The 23,432-nt window shown below is 40.6% G+C and overlaps 1 protein-coding gene across 5 annotated transcripts in view; it reads right to left on the bottom strand.

Annotated features, from left to right (window-relative positions):
* CDK14 (cyclin dependent kinase 14) overlaps nucleotides 1–23,432 on the bottom strand; it is a 595,016-nt gene that overhangs the window by 90,632 nt on the left and 480,952 nt on the right. For all 5 annotated transcript variants that reach the window (XM_036246264.1, XM_036246270.1, XM_036246267.1 and 2 more), the window contains 2 exons: nucleotides 7,993–8,132; nucleotides 2,096–2,239 (listed from right to left, as the gene is read on the bottom strand). In XM_036246264.1, coding sequence (XP_036102157.1) covers nucleotides 2,124–2,239; nucleotides 7,993–8,132 — 256 coding nt within the window. In that variant the 3' untranslated portion in view covers nucleotides 2,096–2,123. The remainder of the gene's footprint in view (nucleotides 1–2,095; nucleotides 2,240–7,992; nucleotides 8,133–23,432) is intronic.

Genomic DNA, 23,432 nt, shown 5'->3' on the forward strand with positions numbered 1-23,432 from the left:
TATTATCATCAAATAATTCTAGAGGAAGACGTCCACCATGCAGATATAACCTTAAATTAGTTTTAAAAATGTAATAAAAGCCCTGGCCAGTTTGCTAAGTGGTTAGAGCACTGGCCTGCGGTCCAGAGAGACCTGGGTTCGGTTCCCACTAAGGGCACTTTGTTCGGTTGCAGTTTGTCCCCGGCCCTGGTTGGTCGTGCGGGTGGCAGCCACTCGATGTGTCCCTTTCACATCGATGTTTCTCTCTCTCCCTCCCACTCTATCTGAACAAAAAGTGAAAAAATGTCCTCAGGTGAGGATAAAAAAAAAAAATGTAATGAAAAGGCCCAGCCGGTGTGGTTCAGTGGTTGAGCATTGACTCATGCATCAAGAGGTCGCTGGTTCAATTCCTGGTCAGGGCACATGCCCAGGTTGTGGGCCTGATCCCAGTGGGGGGCATGCCGGAGGTGGCCAACCAATGTTCTCTCTCATCGATGTTTCTCTCTCTCTCTCCCTCTTGCTTCCTCTCTCTCTAGAAATCAATAAAGAAAAAAAATGTAATGCAAATAAATACATTTTAAAAAGGCTTTCAAATACTGATGATTACAGTTCTGAGCACCTTTTAAAGTCTCTTTTCAATTAATTTTTGAGTCCTTACAAGGTATGCATCAGTTCCATGAGTTTGATTTGATTTTAGCAGGAGCAGCTGACCTCATCACATATCTTCTAACAGCTCGGACTGACCAGGCTCAGGTCAGAGGCATCTCAAAAGAGCAGAGAAGAAACACAGCCTTTCTGGCAGGTGTGAGGTGATATGTTATAGTCATTTTAATCCGATGATTAGAGATGCTGAGCATTTTTTTATGTGTCTCTTGGCCATTTGTATGTCCTGTCTGGAGAGGTGTCTATTCAGGTCCTCTGCCCATTTTTTAATTGGACTGTTTGTCTTCCTTTTGTTGAGTTGTATGAGTACTCTACACATTTTGGACATTACACTTGGAGTATATCCTAAGAAGCCTGAAACACCAATCAAGAAGAACATATGCGCCCTTTGTTCACAACAGTACTATTTACAATTTGCTCTCTTTGCCTGGCTGACAATTCAGCCCGTTAACCTCCTTCAGACTAAGAGACAGGAACGAAGAGGAGCTGCCGCAATGCTGGACACACCGCCCGATTCACTCCGACACCGCGTTACTCAACACCCGCGCGAGCAAGGGGCAAATATGGACAAGCAAATAAAAAGCATTCCCCACAAAAAAAGTTGGTTCTCTAGTTGCTTGAGAGGGTTATGTGACATTGACCAAAAAGGTATATACACAGGGGCACAAAACTCCAAAACCCAGACATTTCCACCCGGCATTAAGAGGGCCTTTTCAGAAGTTGCTGTCTTATGCCTGTTTCTGTGAAGCATGTGTGGTGACAGGGACAGGCTGACTTGCTTAGAGATGGTCTTGTCTAGATTATGCATCCTCTCTGCAGAATAGTAGAGGTCACAGTGCCATACAGGCAAAAAGGAAAGCTTCATCATGACAAGGTCTGCACTAGGGGCTTGGCAGGTGTCAGAAGCGGGTGAAGTGACCCACAGGGCAGCTGAGCGAAGCCAGGGAGCATGTCCTTTCCAAGTGGGGCAGCGACCATTCAGTCCCACTCACCCTTCTGGCAGGATTGTGAGCATGGTACTGGCAGAGTTGCTGATTTTCTAAGAAAAGCCAGAAACCCAGACTTCGTGTAAAATCTCCCCATTTTACAATGAGAACAACTAATTTAAAACATTGTGTGGATCAAATGAAGTGGGTCTGTGGCTTTAGATACAGGCCAAGGTCAACCTTTTTCTCACCTCGAGGAAGAATGTGTGAATAGTTAACATGATTTGCTTAGGACTGAATGGTTTGCTTCTGACTACAAAAACGAAGAACAATTTTGGTTAGGATCGAGAAGTACCTGGAAATCTGCAAATGACTGACTGTATTCTGCCTCGGCAGACTCGGTGATGAATGCCACAGTGAACACAAGAGACTTGTAACATGGGGAAGAATGAATCTGAAATATTTCCTGAAAAAGATCTATTTGATACTAGTCAATATCACTTTCCGAGTAAAGTGGGTCATCTTACCTGTGCTCTCTTGAGGATGCTGTGCTCGTCAGTGCTTGCTGTTTGATAGACTTTTGCCATAACTATTGTTTTTCCCAAAGGCCCGCATGCTTTCTCCAGATTCTGGTTGCAATCTTACATTTGGGATGGTAAAAATAGAAGACACTGTGGACAGAATGAAAAGTTATCAATTATATGTTTATCGATGTATTTATAATCTCTTTTTAAAAATGGATACTGAGATGCAATTCTGGACGGCCAGCACATGGAACACCATTACATGTATTGGTCTTTGAAAGTCAAGTCACCATAGCCACACACACGACAGGAGAGGCTGTCTTGCCCTCAGAATCATGGCTCAGGTGGTGAAAACAATAATGCCTTTTCTTTGTGCCATACTTTCATTCATTCATTGAAGGAACACTTACTGAGCCCCACGCTGTTCTAGGACTTTGGGATCCTGCAGTGCATCAATCAGAATGAAAAGAAATCCCTGTTCTTATAGATTCCATTTGGGGGAGGCAGATGAAGATAATCCAACAAATATAAAATATCAACTGGTAGCCCTGGCTGGTTTGGCTCAGTGGTTGGAGCACTGGCCTGTGGACCAGAGAGTCCTGGGTTTGGTTCCCACTAGGGGCACGTACCAAAAAAAAAAAATCAACTGGTAGTAGTAAGTGTCATGATGAAAAACAAATCAAAGAAGAGAAGCTGGAAATTTTGGGATGGAAGTAGCTACATCTGAGCAGAGACCCAAAGGAGGTGAGGGGTCAAACCAGGCCTATCTAGAGGAAGAGGAAATACACTTGTAGAAAGAGGAGATAGCAACAGCTGACTTGTAGGAGGCAAGAAGAGAAGCAGAAGGCTATTGTAGAAATACAGGTGACAAGTGGATAAAAAAGCTGTGGTACATATATACAAAGAAATATTACTCAGCCATAAAAAAGAATGAAACCTACCATTTGCGACAGCATGGATGGACCTAGAGGGTATTATGCTCAGTGAAATAAGTCAGTCAAAGATAAATATCATATGATTTCACTTATATGTGGAATCTAAAGAACAATATAAATGAATAAACAAAACAGAAAGAGACTCCTAGATACAGAGAACAGAAGATAGTTGCCAGTCTGCCTTCCCCAGATCCTGAGGGAGTGGGTGGAAAGGTGAAGGGATTGAGAAGATTGGTAGCCACCAAACAGTCACAGGGATGTAACGTACAGCATAGGAAATAGAGTCAATAACATTATACCGGGGGAATACTTTGTATACGATTGTCTAACCATGATGTTGTACACGTGAAACTATTACAAAATAATATTGAAAGTAAAATAAACAACAGGTGAATGAAGTGAGTGACTTGGAGCACAGTGACAGCAGTGGAGAAGTGAGAAGAGGTGACAAAAGACGGCGTCAGAGAGAACCCTCATCACCTGGAAGAACAATGTTGCCATTCATTGACGAGGGGAAGACGACAGAAGGAGCAAGTCTGGGGATGAAGATCAGGCGTTCAGTTTTGGTAACACCGAGTTTGAGACGCCTCCTACGTGACCAAATGAAGAATCTGAGTAGTCAGTCGGATATGCAGTCAGGGGGGATGGGACTGGAGATATAAATTTGGAAGCTGTCAATGTGTGAATAATATTTAAATCACGAGATTGGATGAGATCACCTGGCTCTAAGGAGTGAATATAGATAGAAAGATGTGAGGGTTAAGCCCCAGGACACTCCAACGGTGAGAGGTCTGGCAGATGAGAAGAAATCCACAGGAGACCCAAAAGTAGAGGCAAAAGGAAAACAGGGGAAGAGCCCTGTCCTAGAACCCAAGCGAAGGAACTGTTACTAAGAGGAGATGGTCGACTGTGTTAAATTTTGTGGATGGTCAAGACAAGGCCTGGGGAGGGATCAATGGCGAGAGACTGAAAACAGTGGTTTTGGAGTCTTGGGTACAAAGGCCTGGTTCAAAAGAATTCGCAAGGGAATGAAACCAAGAAATTCAAGACAGCAAATATATTTTAAATGGGTGTGCTTGTTTTATATTTTAAAAGATGACATGGAGCGACACTGGCGACATGATGTTGTTTAGGATAATGTATAGGACATATTTAGGAACATGGAAGAAAACTTACAAACGTTATAGCTGGAGAGTCTGTAGGGAACACTGTTTCTCTAAAGGAAAAATCAGAAGCGCACAGAGAATAAGGTTATTTGGCCACAGTTGCCTGGCTACTGAAGCTGGGGCTGAAGCTAGAATCCAGGTGGTCTGAGTCCCAGCTCAGGGCTCTTCACACTGCATCAATTTGTTGGCCTTCTTTTACTGCAGTTCTGAGTTTTGTGAATTAGCAAATGAATGGAATAAAATCAAGGCCTCTGTGCTATGAAGTGTATTTTGTTCATTTACTTTGACAAGGGTAGTTCAGCTTCAATAATTTATGTAACTTGATAGTATACACAGGAGAATGCCCGATGGTGTATTTGGGAAAAGTAATGAATTTCTTTTAAATCAGCCTTTCATTTACTTCCCTGCAATTAAATCCTGGTGAAGAAGTGGGGCAAGGCTGTTGGGGTTTCAGGACAGAGGATGACAAGGTGCACCAGAATTAGCCAGCTCGAACCCTAGGTCCCCAGGTAACTACCATTATTCCTGTTTAATCAATCTGTAATCCCTGCCTCACTGGCACACTAATACATTACTTCTAAACTTTGGTATTATGTAAGCTGGTGAGGTGTTAAGGACTAGTAGAAAAAGATACTCTATTGCTATATGTTCTTCCAAAGCTAATGAGAGTCTGGCATATGCACATACTTCATTTTTATATAATCCATGAAATGGCAGTGCCCTATGTCACCAACACCCTGCCCACATGTGAGAGTCTTCTCTCAGGGTCTGACATAGACTAAAGTGGCCAAGAAAGCTCGAGCCCACTTTGAACTTATTTTTTTCCACTCTTTTCCCTTTCGTCTGGTTTCATTTTCTGCTTGCGTAAATGTCTTCCTTTTGTGGACATTGCTTTTAAAAATGCTGTGAGCTGTCTTTAAGAACGGGAGTGCTCTGGACCGAACTGTGTCTTCCCAGATTCGTTATGGCGCAGCCTTAACTCCAGGTGTGATGGTATTTGGAGATGGGGCTCTAAGTAATAATTAGGGCTGGATGAGGTCATGAGGGTGGGGCGCTCATGATGAGTGGCTTTTTAAGAAGAGGAAGAGAGAAGAGGTCACTCTCTGTCATGTGAGGATATAGCAAGGTGGCTGTCCAGGAGGCAGGAAGAGGCTCACACCAGGAACCCAATTTGCCAGCACTTTGATCTCGAACTTCCCAGGCCCAAGAACTGGGAGGAACAGTTTGCCGTTTAAGCACCTGCTCCCCCTTTATGTATTTTGTTATAGCAGCCTGAACAGACAATGCATTGAGATTCCTGGAATTGATGAATCTAAACCATGACCTAGGACAATTCATATACTGGTTCTGCAACACGTCTTCCCAGGTAGACCTCCTACCGAATCCCCTTGAAAAGGAAGCACAGGAGGGTATTGCCACCTCTACTGCCATTTTCCAGCTGGCCAACTTTTACAAGGCTCCACACTGATGTAAAATGGAATGTTAAGAATGTCTAAATATAGTCTGCAGAGTGTTAACCTAGGTAACAGTCACCAAAACTAGTCACTTCACCTAGAAGAACTAGTTCCCAAAGTCTCCAAATTCTTTGTTTTGTAAACATGTTTACAAGGACTACCACGTTGTTCAAAATGGAAATGACTATGGTATTAAATACTGGGCTTGTCCTTTCTTGAGTCTAGATTTAGGCTTCATAATGATTATCTACTAGACACAGAAATAGCATTTCTGTAACTCAAAATTGTTACCAGAGGCATTTAGCAGAATCTTGCTTTAAAAAAAAAAAAAGATTTTTCATCTTTATTCTCCTCCCTTCAAAAGGTTTCACTCCTCCTGATGTTGAACGTTATGCAAAGACGTGTTTCCGCCAATGAATACCACCTTATGGTTATGCTTCTGCAAATAGCCTGCTGTGCGCTGATAAAGGGATTAATGCGGCCAAAATTCTTAATCTGTGAAATTACAAATTAAATTCTCATATTAAAAATACCACCCTGAGGTATTTTTTTGTGGTTTTAATTCCCCTCTGGTGTTCTGCATACATTGTGCTTGTTAATGACGCGGACGAGGCTGTCTCGCGTGGCCGCCTGCTGCCGAGTGATAATGTGTAGGCATTTACTTACTGATAGAAAATGGATTTAACCACTGGCTGATACACTAAGTGGCCAGTGGGTAATAAGTCCATATTAACAGAAAGTATGACTATAAAATTCGGAATTTATGGCCCACCAAAATCCTGACTTGAACTCAATCATCAAGTCAGATGGGATTGAGATGTCACCACGGACTCACATCAAGTTGCAAGTTATACCAGAAAGGAAAACAAACCATATGTTTGAGTTTGATGAGCCATAAACTAATAAGCCCATTTGCATCATTTCTTTTTTCAGTATAGAAGGATGTGTTACTGATTCATTAGTTTTCCACAGGGGTTTCATCTTTAATTTTTTTTAAATGGGGTAGCTGTTGTAATGGCCAGTGGGTAGACTTTTAGAAAGGAAGTAGGGCAGAATATAAAATAAATATGTAATGTTAAAGAAAAATTTACAAAGCATAGGGGGAGTAGTGGATTATATATTTATAGTCACTTTTGGGTAAAAAAAAGTAATTCAAATTAATTGTGGGATTATAAAAAATACTTTAGGGTAGAAATAACCAAGAGCAGTTGTTACTTATGACTTAGCTCCAAAATGAAAGGATTATTGTTGTCAGGAGAATCTAATACAATGAGGGGAAAGTCTAAAGTCTAAAAGATTAAATAAATAACTATACATGTCCATGGTAAGTGATGTATACCCAAGGATTAATAAGCATATTATAAATATCTATGCATATATATGTAATATATTCATTTTAAGGCAATCAGAATGAGAATGAGGAGAAATACCTCTAATGGCATGTGGAAAGAATCACCATTACACAAAAATGTTCTTACTGCAATAGTGTTTTGTGAAATTTCACAAGAATTCTGCTTCACACTTTGGAAGAAAGATGAGATCCTCCCAGCTATAAATCCTCCCCCAAATATTTAAAATGTAATTGAAAGAGGCTGTGTAAATATGAACACTTTTTTGTAAAAACAAAACAAAAACCCACCCAGCAATGTGTTTTGTTTTAAGAGATCTAGAGAAGATCTGTCTGTATTAATACCAAGAGCATTTGTAGTTATGAGTTATGTCTTTATTTCTTACATGTCAATTCAGTGCATTAGCCAACTGCCAACTCTATTCGTCAGCTCAATGCATAACAGCCCTTTTTAAGGTTATTGTTACAACCAAGATGGTCTCTGAGAATCAAACAGAAATGAATAATTTCTCCTCTGTACTGCAGCCAGTTAAAAAGTACTGTATGCATAAATATGTAAATCATATTTTCCTTTTCCTTCATGACTGCTCAGATCATTTTTTTGGACACACACATAATCAAATACAAAGACATGCAGCTGCAAACTGCAGAGCAGAGATAGCAAAAAAGGAATCCATTTTCTTCCTGTGTTTGGTGAGCTGGCGTTTGAATGGCAGGATTCGACTAAATATACACACACACAACCCCCTTCCCCTGTGTTTTCTTTCTCTCTCTCTCTCTCTCCCCCTACACACACACACACACACACACACACACACACACACACACAATCTATATGTAAATATATATGTATATACACACAAACACATAATATATACTCAAGCACATAATCTTACACATGCACATGTAAACATGAATCTCTCTACAGGTACATTACGCACAGATGCTAAAATGATGCCCCTGCTTTGACTGGATGTTGTGGATGTGTTCTACTCACTGTCAGTCAGTTCCCATAGCCGTGGGGGCAGGTCACTAAAATACTCGTGGCTCAAGGCAGCCTGTGCAGAGAGTCGGTTCTTTGGGGAACATTGTAGGAGCTTGGAGGCCAGATCTTCTGCATGATTCACATAGCTGAGCCTGAAAACATAAGCACAAAGGAAAGAAATCAGACTAAACATGACAAGTCACTAAATAAGACATAAGGCTCACCCAAATTTTCTGGACTTATTTATTCCTGGCCAAAAAAACAAGTTCAATTACCTGCTGAAAATACACAGAAGCTGAATTCACATCGTTCTTCGAGTATCTGTTACCCTAAACTGGTTTTTACTCTTGTAATCTTAGTCTCATTGATTTAAAATACTCCTACTATAGCCCTGGCCAGTTTGGCTCAGCGGCCTGCGGACCAGAGAGTCCTGGGTTCGGTTCCTGCTAGGTATAAAAAAAAAATAATAATAATAATAAATTCCTACTATAAGCAAAGGGTTGGGTTGATACCCGGAGACTAGAATTAGGCCCAGAGGTAGAAAATTCCAGACGATAATTTATGAAATGGTTGCCAGAATTTGTTCATAGGATTGATGTGCTGCATACACATCTGGATACATTTATAGGAAAATTAATACAAAATAACCAGGAGAATTAAAATAAAACTGCTATTAAATTCTCTAGTTACTAATGTTACTTATTCTCTAAGAATTCACATTTTCTTATATTGAATATAAAATTTTTGGAATGAGTACACTGTCTAATGTCAACAATCAAAATATTAACATGCAGGTTAACAAAGGGGATATGTTTAAACCACATGGGGCTGAATCAATTCGAGATGAACTTTAGAACAACAGTAGATAGAAAATATGTGTCTCAAGATTACCAAAAAAAAAAAAAAAACACACACAAAAAAACCCCCCAAAACCCATAGAAGTAAAGTCTTCCATGTGGTACAGTTTTCAAATGGGTAGCAAACCACACAGCCCAGACCAGCCTTGCTTTGCATGGACTCTATTTCATTGCTCAGTACAATCAAGCCAGGTTTATTAACATAATAATATTAATACAGATAGTCTTAATAATGGCTGGCTCCCATGTACGGATAGTTGGACATGTGTCAAGCTCTCATTTATGATAATCCGACAAGGCAATGCTGTTCCCCTCTAACAACAGGGGAAGCCAAGTGGAAGTCTGAGAAGGTAGCGTGTTGCTCAATTAGAAGGTTGAGTGGATTCAAACCTATACGGAATCACAACCCTAAAATGGTTACAGGGAGGTAACATGCAGCACAGGGAATACAGTCAATAATACTGAAATAACGATGTATGGTGCGAGGTGGGTGCTAGACTCCCCGGGGGATCACTTTCTAAGTTATATAGATGTCTAACCACTATGATGAACAACTAAAGCTAGTAAAATATTGAATGTCAACTATAATTGAAAAATAAAAAAACATGAAATACATAAAGTGGTTTGTATCGGCCGTGCTCTCGAATTGTTCCCAAAGGCTTTTGCCCTCGGATCCCTGTGTTTCTGCAGCAAGGTTCAATAAGTATAGACTCAGAGGCTGCCAGAAGACTGGGAAGAAAGTTGCACCTGCCAGTGGTTGTTTGTTCAAAAGCCCTTGAAGCCACTAAACACACAATTAGTCAATAAATACCTTTCCTGAATGACCAACAACTCTCCCCATTCCTCTCCTCAACAGCTTTTTAGTCTTGATTTACAATTGTTATGGGGGCAGGGAGGACTGGGCATGCAGAGAGAAAAGGAAACAATGAATTTGGGTAGAGGAAGAAAAAGGGAAAAGAGCAAAGGAAAATATTTTTCTAAAAATCCAATCTAAGAGATCTCTCTTACAGATGGCTCAGTGTTTGACAACTGCAATGGCTATTTTTTTTTTTTTAACTGATCAGTGGATTGGTGTTAAATATCTGCCTGGCAAAGAGAAACTTGTCCACAGGAAAAGGTGGTATTAGTCTATAGTTTTTCCTTTAAGAGGGGCCAAGGCCATCCAAATTGTTCCTTCCTCTTCCTAAGACACTCCCACTATTATAAACGTTTCATTAGTATTTTTAGAATATCAAATGCAAAGTTTGAGATATGTAAACTTTATGTTAAAGATTGCACTTATATTGCATGTCTGGTTTAGCTATAATCATGGTGAAAATCACACTGGTATCCATTTTATATGGCTTTGATAAAATAGAACAATGCCAGAATGAGACTAGATCTGAGTTTTAGTCCTGACTCTTATAAGAGTGATGTAACATGCTGTGTAGTCCCTACTGCTCCAGTAAGCCATGAATCACACCTGAAGCATGGTTTTACTACTTTGAAGACTTATAGTTGTAGTTGTATCTTTGTTTTTGCAATAGATTGCTGGTCACATTCAAATTTTGTACATATGTACCTAAATATAAGGAATTCACCAATATAAGACAATCTCATTTCTCATCTCCCAAGTTGAGTAAACTTTAATAATGTTGATGAAATAAACAAATGCTTATTTGTGGCATTCAGTTTACACACAAGTATATAAATTATATATAAAAATGTTTTATTTAGAAAGTTTGCTATCTCCTCACTTGCATTTCAAGAACCATGTTTATTCCAACTCTTCACATGCATTTTCAACAATCTTTGTCATTACCAGAACCTCTGAGTTCATCTAAGTTGTTTGAGATGACCCTTCTGGGACATCTTACAGTATTTGGAGTTTCATCCCAAGCCATCTCCTATTGTGATGGTAGATTTTAAAATGTTTTCTTGTGCCCTGGCCGGTTTGGCTCAGCGGTTAGAGTGTCGACCCACAGACCAATGAGTTGAGGGTTCGATTCCGGTCGAGGACACGTACCTCAGTTGTGGTTCACCCTGCCCTGGTTAGGGTCGTGCGGAGGGCGACTAGTTGATGGGTCTCTCTCACGTCGATGTTTCTCTCTCTCTCCCTCCCACTCTGTCTGAAGATAAATAGAAAAAAAATATATCCTCGGGTAAAGATTAAAAATTTTTTAAAAAGCGTTCTCTTGTAATTCCATCTATTTTTGTTTTATATATTCTAAAGCCAAGTAATTAAGTGCATAATAATCTAGCACTGTTATCTCTTCCTGGTAAACTAAGCCATCAACCCTTCTGTAGTGACCATTTTTATCTTTAATAAAACTTTCTGGGTTAAAGTTCATTCTTTTTCTCATATTAATTTAATAACTCAGTTTTTTGTTTTAAATTTAATTATTTGCCTGGCATACCTTTTGTAACCCTCTTACTTTAAATTTTTCATATCCATAATTTTAAGGCACCTCTTTCATAAATACTATATAGCTGGGTTTAATACTTATTCAATTAAATAATGCCCATATTCTAAGAAGAAAATATAGTTCATTTAAATTTTGCAATTACTGATATATTTAAATTACTGCTGCCATCTTAATCTTGCATTCTATTTTGACTAACTTTATTTTTTTTTAATTTTTCTGTCTCTTTTGTATTGAATTTTAAAATTCAACATTTCCATCTTCTGTTTTAGAAGCTATCCATCCTATTTTCATGTTTAGTAATTACTTTTCTTTTTTTGTATTTCAATATTTTAGATGTTTAAACTCTCACAATGAGCTTTACAAGCTGATGGACACTGAAAATTTATTGTTCCCAGAGAACTATAATCATACATCCAGACAGAATAATTATTTAAACATCAATACACAATTAACTTCAATAAGCAGCACCATTTTATCAATTACATAGGACAAACTGTTAAGTATACAAAATAAAATTACACAGTTCAACAGGAATATAAAATATTAGCTATATGTTCAATTCATTAGCAGACACTAAAGTCTGTTTTTTGGGGCATATTCCATACATCCTGCATAAGACAAGCAAAATATTTTCCTAAAAATCCTTTAATAGCTCTCTCCCATTCTTTTTTAGGTCCTCTCTTTTAAGTTGCACCCCAAAGTGCAAACATTAAATTAGTTTTCAGACATTTTGTCTAGAGACAGTAAAGATATGTGCTTCTGTACAATGTGGATTTTACATGAACTTTTCCACCAGAGGTTTGTGATTTTTAAAAAATGGAGGTTTTCATAACTGTGCAAAATGAGATTTATAGAAAGACATTAAAAAATCATCATAAACTTGGTCAAAAGCCAACAAAATCAGCAGTTACACAAACCTGATGTCTACTGTTTTAAATATGGGAGCTATAAACATAAAGTAGCCGGCAAATAGCCATAGAAACCCTACTGCCGATATTTGAAATGAATGAAGGGATAAACCACAGGCGGTCTACACTGGTTTTCCTAGTTCCTGGGATTTTAATTCTGCATGATATTAAAAACATATAAGTATTGTGCTGGGTATTTCAGCACCCAGTCTCTAAATTTCTTACCTTTTGATAAGATTCTGGCATGGAAACAGATTTGAAAAAGATATAACTCAATACTGCATGGTTTCAGGAAAGGTCAGTCGATAAAAATGATAAGCACGTTTTAAATGCTGAACAGTAAGAATCTTTTGCTAAGTTTCCAACGAGGCTGATAATAATCCAAACGCAGAGGCTGAAATTCTGCCAAGCTTGAGCCTGATAAAAAGGCTTATCAATGCTCCCATGAAAGCTTCGTTGACTTACCCTTCACCAGCGTTTTGGCTCATAGTGATGAGAAACTGGGTGCTGTCTGAAGTTCCATTTCCAAGGCAATAGCAGCCAGCAGCCCAGTTTCATCGACTGGAATGGTAATTCCTACGACTACTGGTATCTATGAAGTGTAGCTGGATATTAGGACAATACATCTCCAAATATAGAAGCTGCTTGTTTTAAAATCTCCACTCTACTTTTGTCTTATGAACAGACCACATGTTCATATTTCATTCCACCTTCAATTAGCACTAGAGCAGCAAGCATTAGGACTCTCCCAAGACCTAGCGCACAAAGACAACAATACAACCACCAAGTTCTTCAAGAAATTTCACTTTTACAAGACATAACCAGTCATCAGTAGTCTGGTCAGAAGGCAGTACACCATCAGATGGCCGGTCCAGAACCAGACACCTTCTTTCTCCACAAGATCAGTGTTGTAAATTGCTTCACATAGTCTTACTGTTGTAGTAATAGGAAGTGCCGCACAGTTTAAGTGCCTCTATAAATTTGTTTAAGGTCACACTAGTCGGACTGTCTTATGCATGATGTTACAAGAGTTGGTCCGTCCATTTGAGCCACACTAATTTAGCTAAGACACACTTTATAGGATGATGAAAGAATTGAAATAGTTCGATACAGAATACAGAAGTAAAGAATGATGTAAAGAAATTGCCCTGGCCGGTTTGGCTCAGCGGTTAGAGCGTCCACCTGCAGTCCCGGGAGAGACCCGGGTTCGGTTCCCGCTAAGGGCATGTACCTCGGTTGCAGTTTGTCCCCGGCCCTGGTTGGTCGTGCGGGTGGCAGCCACTCGATGTGTCCCTTTCACGTCGATGTTTCCCTCTCTCTCTCTTCTTCTCTCTCCCTCCCACTCTGTCTGTACAAAAAATGGAAAAATGTCCTTGGATGAGGATTAAAAAAAAAAAGAAACTGAAGTCTACTTCAGTATATGATACTTACAATTCTCAGTGCTTTGAGTGGGAGTAATGGGAAGTGAAATGAGCCCCCTAGCAAACAGCAGCAGCTCTCTCACTCTGTAATGAGACGATAGAAAGGCTGTTCCCCCAGGTTTAGCCCATCTAGGTCAGAACTCTTATAAAACACGTTCCTGATTTTAATTCAATCCTCTTGTGTCCTAGTTAACCCATCTTATAGCGCTTCTTGGTGGGATAGTAATGAATTTCTGTAGTTTCACTTGTCTGTATAAAGATTATACCATGTTCCTGGTAATGATCTCCACCGCCCACCAGTAACTTAATAAATATGTGAGCAAGAACACCCTAGAACCCCCATCTGTAGCTAGTGCTGTCCTCTTTTGTGAAGTTGGTTCACTGTTTTGTTTTTTATAACCATCAAGGGTATCAGAAGAAACTTCCACACTTCATACCTTCACCCTCAGTTCTCCAAGTGAATGGCTCCTTCACTTTTTAACATTTAACTTTAACTATTCAGAGTTAAACTTTATCTTTACCATCCTGACAAACAATACAAGAACACTGGAACGCTTTAATTCTGATGACACCAGTCCCATCTCTCATGTTGTTATTGTCTAATATTTTATTTCTCTTTTCTGTGCTTCTAAGGACACAGATTAAACAGTTACTGTTATTATTATTCAGATTTACCCATGTTTATAATTCATTTTATCACCTTAGTTCCCATGTTTCAGATACTGTTTCTCAGATTTTTTTTTTGTATCTGAAATAAAATTTTAAAGGTTCTTTCCATGATGAAAGAACTTGGTGCCACATTCTTTATTTTGTTTTCATATAGGATAACGGTTGGCTGGGGACTAATTTCACGTTCAGAGCATTTTCTCTTACTCTGAATATATTATTGCACAGACTTCTTTGTCTCTGCCTGATCGGCCTTCCTTCCTCCTTACGGTTCTGCTATTGTAATAGAAGACATTCTTCTGATTTAGCCTGCTTGGTATTCATAGTGTTTCCTGAACTTGAGGCTGCCTGTCTTTCATTAATTCTGGAAAAAAATCCCAGGCAATATTTTAGAATATTGCTTTTTCCCAATTCTCTTCTCTCATTTTATACACCAATGCAATGCCTTCTTATCCAAGTGTCCACGTCTTCACGCATTCTTTCCTATTTTCCGTCTGGTAGTCTTCTGCTCTCCATTCTAAACAATTATTTCAGAGCTATCTCCAGTTCCACCAATTCTCCAATCAGTTGCATCTAACATGCTGTTTTCACTGTTCATTTCTTTATTTTTATTATTATTATTATTATTTTTTTATCCTCACCAGAGGAAATTTTTCCATTTTTTATTCAGATAGAGCAGGAAGGAGAGAGAGGAAGAGAGAGAAACATCGATGTGAAAGGGGCACATCGAGTGGCCGCCATCCACACGACCCAACCAGGGCTGGGGACAAACTGCAGCCAAGGTACGTGTCCTTAGCGGGAACCGAACCCGGGTCTCTGTGGACCGCAGGCTGACACTCTAACTGCTGAGCCAAACTGGCTAGGGCACTGTTCATTTTTGTTTTAACAGGTTCTTTTTAAGTGTTTTAATACATTTATGTGTTCAATTTTGACGGTTTCTAGTTCAAGTTTGAAATTTTTTCCTCCTCCTCCTCCTCCTCCTCCTCCTCCTCCTTCTTCTTCTTCTTTTTTTCTACAACCTTTTAAATGTAGTTATGCTCTATGTCTCATAATTCCCAATAGCTGAAGTTCTGGGTGAGGGAGAAGTTTCATTTTGTTGCTTGTGCTACTGAACCTCACTCACAATGACTTTCTCTTATGTTTTATAATTCTGGATTGTGAGCTCATGCTTAGCTAATGTTAATCTTTGGGAAGCCTGAGGAGGCTGGGTTAAAAAGATATTTCTTTGCAGGAATTTTCTTCTGCTTCTTCAAGGAGTGCTGGGGCTGTTTCAACAACGAGGCACTCCAAGTTCTTTCTGTTGGCTTCTGAGACCATGGCTGTTATACAAAGTTTAACCTAATCTCATAGAATTCTTAGTGGAGACTTTGTATTTAAATTTTTTTTTTCTTTATTGATTTTAGAGAGAGGAAGGGAAAGGGGGAGAGAGATAGAAACATCAATGAGAGAGAACATCGATTGGCCACCTCCTGCATGCCCTCCACTGGGGATTTGGCTCACAACCTGGGTATGTGCCCTGACCAAGAATCGAACCAGTAACTTCAATGCTCAACCACTGAGCCACACCAGCCAGGAGAGACTTTTTAAAAAAAATGTTTTTATTGATTTTTTAGAGAGAGAAGAAGGGAGAGAGATAGAAATATCGATCTGCTGTCTCCTGTACACCCCCTGCCGGGGACCGAACCTGAAACCCAGGCATATGCCCTGACCAGGAATCAAACCGGGACCCCTCAGTCCATGGGATGACGTTCAAGCAACTGAGCCACATCAGCCAGGCATCAGTGAATAATTTTTTATTCCCATCTAGAACCAAGACCAACACAAACAATTGCCCTTGCAGTCTCCTTGTGCTAGAAGTAGATTACTTTTTCTGAGCCAGCCCGTTACTGAGCTGAAGTGCCTCAAGGGTCTTGACTCCACACGGGAATCTCATTCCTATGTTCCACCTTTCTCAGGCCCCAAGCCTTGTTTCCTGACTCCTAAGTGGCTCCACTTCCTGCTGTAGCAACACCACCCCAAGGCAGCTGCATCTTCGCACTTATTTACCCTTGTGATGCCGGTGGAAGTGGGGTTCTTGCATTCCAGGAGACCCACAAGGGAGGATGAGGTCAGGCAATAAGATGAGTTTGTGGTGCCAGATGCACAATCAAAGGAACCTCTGGGTTCCGGGTGTCCTATGTCTGTCCGTCCTGCCATGGAAAAGTCCAATCCTGACTTCATCAGGCTCAGAAATAGGGCCAATGTCCAGACATTCTGTGCCATGCCAGGCTGGGCCAGTCCAGCCTTTGGCGCCATCCCAGTGGCTGAGCTTGGTGTCCCAGCTGCGCCGCACAGTCCTGCATTCGGAGTCCACGGGCTGCCTTGGGGCTGCAGGCAGCCTCTGGTCCCACACGGCTGCCATGGAGAGAATGTGCAAAAGAATGGGCAAGCCTGTGTCACAGGGGAAGGGGGAGGCTTCTTTTTTAAGCTGATTCTATTATCTCAGGCTTGGGAAGGACCAGGCGCTTTTTCAAAATAACTAACCAGCCCTGGCTGGTCTGGCTCAGTTGTTAGAGCATCGGCCCATGGACTGAAGGGTCGAGGGTTCGATTCCCAGTCAAGGGCATGTACCTGGGTTGCAGGTTTGATCCCTGACCTCAGTTTGGGTTCTACGGGAGGCAACCAATCGGTGTGTCTCTCAGATAGATGTTTTTCTCTCTCTTTCTCCCCCCACCTCTTCCTTCCACTCTATCTAAAATAAATCGATGGAAAAATATCCTTGGGTGAGGATTAACAATAATAATAATAATAATAATAATAATAATAACCAATCACCTTCCCAAGCCTTTGTGGGCTTCCAGTAGATAGGTTAGGGGTTCACCTCCTAACCTATCTCTTCTTTCCCCAGGCTAGACTGACAGGCCTCTGTGGTCAACATCCTGGCTCCTGCTGCCCATGCTCACCTCCCCTTTATTGTTCTGTCTCCTCCCCCAGGGATCTGTGGGGAACAGGTCAGTGGTTCCCTGGGCAGCGTGTGAAGCTGTAACTTCCTAGGGAAGCAAGCAGGTTTATGATCTCTAGTTGATTATGCTTAATAATGTCTGATTTCCTTTTTTCCATCCTTCATAAATAACCAGCTAACCACTTACACCAACACTTGTTTCTTCATCCTTGGCCCCTGAAAATTCACTTATTTTCTTCTTGGTTCAGCTATGCATATACATTTGAATGGATGCACTGGCATTTATCCAACATTTTAGGTGATTTTTAGTGGTAGCAGATAGAAGATACCCGCCCCCCCTTTAGTTATATATTTATAATCTCTACAATCTAATCAGTTACTATAAAACAATCTATACTTATAATTTCTAGGTCTTTCTGCCTGGAATAGTGAGTAAATCAGGATTGTTTCTTTGCATCTTTTTTTTTTAAATCCTCACCCGAGGACATTTTTTTGTTTTTTGTTCAGATAGAGTGGGAGGGGGAGAAAGGAAGAGAGAGAGAGAGAGAGAGAGAAACATCAATGTGAAAGGGACACATCAAGTGGTTGTCACCTGCATGACCCAACCAGGTCCGGGGACAAACTGCAACCAAGGTTCATGCCCTTAGCGGGAACCAAACTCAGTCTCTCCGGACCACAGGCCAATGCTCTAACCACTGAGCCAAACCGGCCAGGGCTTTTTTTTTTTTTTTGGTAGCCTTTATTAAGCTTCAAGAACTAGCTAAATGAAATTGTTTCAGTTTAATCTTTCTTTATACTCAACTTTACAGAAACATCTCAAATGCATCATCCCACATGAAAGAAGCCAAAGGCTACATAATATATGTTTATATGATATTTTGGAAAAAGCAAAATTATAGAAACTAGAGAAGTGAGCAGTGGTTGTCTGAGGCTGGGGGTGGAAAGGGTTAACAAAGGAGCACGGAAAATTTTTTTCAGGTGGCTCTTCACCTTGATCAAGAAGGCTGGACATCAGGCCACCCAGAGATGTGAGAGGGCAGGGTCAGGGGACTTGCCAAGGAAATTCAGTGGAGGGAGCAGTCTAGACAGATGGGGGATGGCAGTTGTTCACGTGGGGCATTCCGGCATAGATGTGGAGTGCTGACCCTCTGTGAGCGGCTGGCACTGGGACTTCCACTTCTTGGGGGGAGGGACCCTGATGCCTCAAAGGATGTTCTGGCAAATGGGGAGATGCTACTGCCAATGGTGAGGCCCTCCCATTGACTTCAGGGCTCAAATCCAGGTCACTGAGTGGGGACCTGCCTCCCGCTGTCAGAACTGAGCTGATCAGCTTGGAGGTGTACTCAGTACACTGGCAGGGTGTGTGGGCCGGGAGCCTCTCACGTCACTCCACACTCATTTTCTGAAAAGAAGGTGTTTGTGGAAACTTCTGGGGGAAAATATCTAAGAAATTGCAAAACTGTAAATCTTCATGACAATGAAGAGAAACAAGCCCTACTGAATTCAGTGTGTGTGTGTGTGTGTGTGTGTGTGTGTGTGTGTAGAAAAGCTTATATAATGAATAACTTTCAAACAAATGCTTTTAATACATTTAAAAATAATGGATTGCTGCTATTCTAGTCATAATGAATTTTCATTTCCTAGTCCTTATCCATGCAACACACACACACACACAAACACACACACACACTTTACCTTCATATATGTGTATATATACGAAAGAAGATACATAGATATATATGAAAGAAGATAACATAATAGTAAAAAGTAGCCCTTAAAAACTCGCCCAAGTTTCCAAGCCATCCTAAAAACAAAGAGCAAAGCAAATGCAGAATCTTCTGCCAGACTAAAGGAGACTGTCCGAGTCGAGAAGAGGGAATTAGAAGGGAGAACAAAAATGATGGTGCAAGAAGGAGGAAGACCCGGGCCCCAGCAAGGCGTGGCGGCTACTTCCCACGAGGCATGGTTCCTGGTGGGGACACGGACCGGGTGCCTGCCTGAGGACTGAGTATATCATTGTCATGGCTACAGAAGTTCTTCCTTACCGAGAAACATACCTTTAAAAAGTAAATAAACATTTTTGAGCACAAGATCTTAAGGTCAATTTCTGGTCTTTAAGAAACATCTTCAAAGTACACGTTCTCCCAGAGGATATCATTTTCTTTTCTTTTGAAGTGGGAAAAAAATTGGTCCCTGTCTCTCTCTCTTTATTTTATCCTCACCTGAGGACATTTTTCCATTTTATTGTTCAGATAAAGTAGGAGGGAGGGAGGGAGGAAGGGAGAAAGAGAGAGAGAGAGAAATATCGACGTGAAAGGGACACATCGAGTGGCTGCCACCCGCACGACCAACTAGGGTCTGGGACAAACTGCAAACGAGGCATGCGCCCTTAGCGGGAACCGAACCCGGGTCTCTTCGGACCGCAGGCTGACGCTCTAACCGCTGAGTCAAACTGGCCAGGGCCGTCCTTGTCTCTTTAAAGTTATTTTATAAACTGGGACTGCACGGTTTTTTGCTTTTTGTTTTTTTTGCTTTTTACACTGTTCCAAAAGTCTCCCTCTAAATGGATGATATGTCTGCTTGCAGAACAACCAAGTTACATTATGTTCCCAAGAGTTGACTTGTAAATCTCTCTCTAAAAATCTTCACTGGGATTTATTAATGTTTTAGCTCATGAAAGTTGGACATAAAGAGTAGAGATATAGTAGGTTCCATTTACTTATTAGAGCCTTCAATAAAGATACTGATTTCCATGTAAAAGCTTAGAAGGAAATAAAGGGGAACAACAAAGTTCTAGACTATTCCTCACTTGCATCCTGCAGCAGGGTGGAACTGCGCACTGCAGGCCTGTGTCCGAGGCACAGCGTGGGCTTGTCTCCCAGCGCTGTGACCCGAGCGGCCTGGAATGAGTGATGCGGAGGGTCTCCCTCTCCACGCTCCACCTGCTGCCACACTCTCCACAGAGCAAAGCCCAGGGGCCGGATCCTTTCATTTGACAGTAGACATACTGTCTCTGTGGCAAAGTTGCCAACATGGGCACTGGCCACTGGATTACACAACAGCTGATCTCTTGAAGTGCTTTGTGGAGAAGCCCACCCACCCATCAAGACAAGTCTGTTTCCTCGACTGCACCGCACGGACCCGTCAGATGCTGCGCTCTTTCTTGCCTACATCAAAAGCAAAGTAGTCACTGAATCACCGTCTTATCAAAGCTTCTGACATAGAGGGAGGGCTGTGGTCATAAAACTGCTCTGGTTTTTCAAAAATTGACTTATTTTTAGAAAATAAACTCAAATTATTCATTTGGTAAAGAAGGGTCAGTCATTGGTCAAGCAGAACATGAAGGGAATCCCTGACACGGGAATAAACTCTTGGGGACAGTAAAGACTAATATAAGGAAAGATTTAGGCCTGCGCAGTGAATGTCTCTGTTCACTGGGCTGTGAAACCAGAGGCCAGACTCTTCATTACATTAACAATGAAGAGACATAGAGTTACTTAATGCTGAGACTTTCTGGTGTTGTTTAATACACTGGTGCAAAAAAAAAAAAAAATAGTGAGATTCCTCCCTTCGAGGTAAACAAATAATATTGTTAATAGTTTCCATAAATAGGCTGTGTTTTGTTATGCATAAACAATTGTACAATTCTCATTCATTTATTCTGGTGAAACTGTTTAATGACACATTCTCCCTGTCAGGCACTCATTCTCATAATGGTCAGCTCACTTGACTGTCCATACTATATAGTGATAATGCTATCTGTAGGGACCTCTGCAGTTTAAAGAGTGCTTTCACATGTATTATTTTATTTCATCCAGATAATCAAAGGGTCATACTTACAAAATGAGGAATATCTAGATACTGACTCTTAAATTTTGGAGTCTAACACAATTCACAGATCTAGAACAAACATTCCAAAAATTTATATGGAATTTAAAAAGATCCTGAATAGCCTCTGCAATCTTGAGAAAGAAGAACAAAGTTGGAGGGATCACAATATCAGATATCAAACTTTAATCAAAAGCCACTTTAATCAAAACAGCCTGGTTGCCCTGGCCAGTTTGGCCCAGTGGTTAAAGCGTTGGCCTGCGGTCCAGAGAGACCCGGGTTCAGTTCCCGCTAAGGGCACGTACCTCGGTTGCAGTTTGTCCCCAGCCCTGGTTGGGTCGTGTGAGTGGCAACCACTCGATGTGTCCCTTTCACATCTCTCTTTCTCTCTCTCTCTCTCTCTCTCTCTCTCTCTTCCTCCCACTCTATCTGAACAAAATATGGACAAGTGTCCTCGGGTGAGGATAAAAAAACAAAAACAGCCTGGTATTGGCACAACAACAGGCATATAGATCAGTGGAACAGGACAGAGAGCCCAGAAATCAACCCACGCCTTTATGGTCAATTAATATTTGACAAAGGAGACCAGAGCATACAATGGAGTAAATACATTGTCTTCAATAAAGGGTATTGGGAAAATTGGACAGGTACATGCAAAAAAATGCAACTATACCACCAACTTACACCACACACAAGAATAAACTCAAAATGGATAAAAGGCTTAAATATAAGTCATGAAACCATAAAAATCCTAGAAGAAAACATAGGCAGTAAAATCTCAGACATCTCACATAGCAGTATTTTCAACAATACATCCCCCAGGGCAAGAGAAACAAAGGAAAAAATAAACAAATGGGATTATATCACACTAAAAAGCTTCTGCACAGAAAAAGAAACCATCAATAAAATGAAAAGGGAACCCACTGTGTGAGAGAATATATTTGCCAATGATACAATTGATATGGGGTTAATTTCCAAAATATATAGAATACTCATACAAATCAACAAAAGGAAGACAAATAATACAATTAAAAAATGGGCCAAGGACCTAGAGAGATACTTCTCCAAAGAGGACATACTGATGGCCAATAGACATGAAAAAATGCTCAACATCACTAATCATCAAAGAAATACAAATTAAAACCACAATGAGGTATATCACCTCACACCTGCCAGAATGGCCACCATCAATAAATCAACAAACAAGTGTTCGTGAGGATGTGGAGAAAAGGGAACCTTAGTACACTGCTGGTGGGAATGCAGACTGGAACAATCACTGTGGAAAACAGTATGAGGTTCCTCAAAAAATTAAAAATGGAACTGCCATTTGACTCAGTGATCTAGGAATATATCCTAAGAATCTCGAAACACCAAACAGAAAGAATATATGTACCCCTATGTTCATAGCCGTGTTATTTAGAATAGCTAAGATCTGGAAACAGCCCAAGTGCCCATCAGTAGATGAGTGGATAAAACAGCTGTGATACATATCACAGTGGAATATTACTGGGCCATAAAAAGGAAGGAAAGCTAACCTTTTGTGACAGCATGGATGAACCTGGAGATTATTATGCTAAGTGAAATAAGCCAGTTAGAGAAAGACAAGTATCACACAATCTCACTTTCATGTGGAATCTAATGAACAAAATAAACTGATGAACAAAATAGGTCCAGAAGCATGGATATATGGAACAGACTGACAGATCTCAAGAGGGAAGGGGTGTGGAGGGGACAGATAAATATTAACCAAAGAACATATATGCACAGCCCATGGACACACATAATGATGTGGTGAATGCCTGAGGTTGGTGAGGGCGGGGTGGAGGGGGGGCAAAGGAGGGCAAAATGTAATACTATAAACAATAAAAAAATAATAAAGAAAAAAGAAAAACAAAACAAATTTTAAAAATTAAGAGTGCATCGCCCTGGCTGGTTTGGCTCAGCGGTTAGAGTGTCGGCCTGTGGTCCAGGGAGACCAGGGTTCCATTCCCGCTAAGGGCATGTACCTCGGTTGCAATTTGTCCCCGGCCCTGGTTGGTAGTGCGGTTGGCAGCCACTCGATGTGTTCCTTTCATGTCGATGTTTCTCTCTCTCCCTCTTTTCCTCTCTCTCCCTCCCACTCTATCTGAACAAAAAATGGAAAAATGTCCTCGGGTGAGGATAAAAAAAAATAATAATAATAAGAGTGCACACTGCATTCCATGCCAAAGATTTATTGCTAAAATGCATATATACAAAGCTATATGTTACCCAGATGGTAAATCAGATTAAAGTTTTCCATGAGAACACCTTACATTTTTTGATATTTCTCTCTTCCTTTAATTTTGAACTCTACTGCTATGGAGAATATTCTTTCTGCATTCTTGCTAACACCCCAATTGCCCTAAATTAAATCAAGACAACACGTGAACATGGATAAGACAAAA

This window comes from Molossus molossus, unplaced genomic scaffold, assembly GCF_014108415.1.
Source record: "Molossus molossus isolate mMolMol1 unplaced genomic scaffold, mMolMol1.p scaffold_m16_p_7, whole genome shotgun sequence".
In the NCBI taxonomy this organism is placed as follows: Eukaryota; Metazoa; Chordata; class Mammalia; order Chiroptera; family Molossidae; genus Molossus; species Molossus molossus.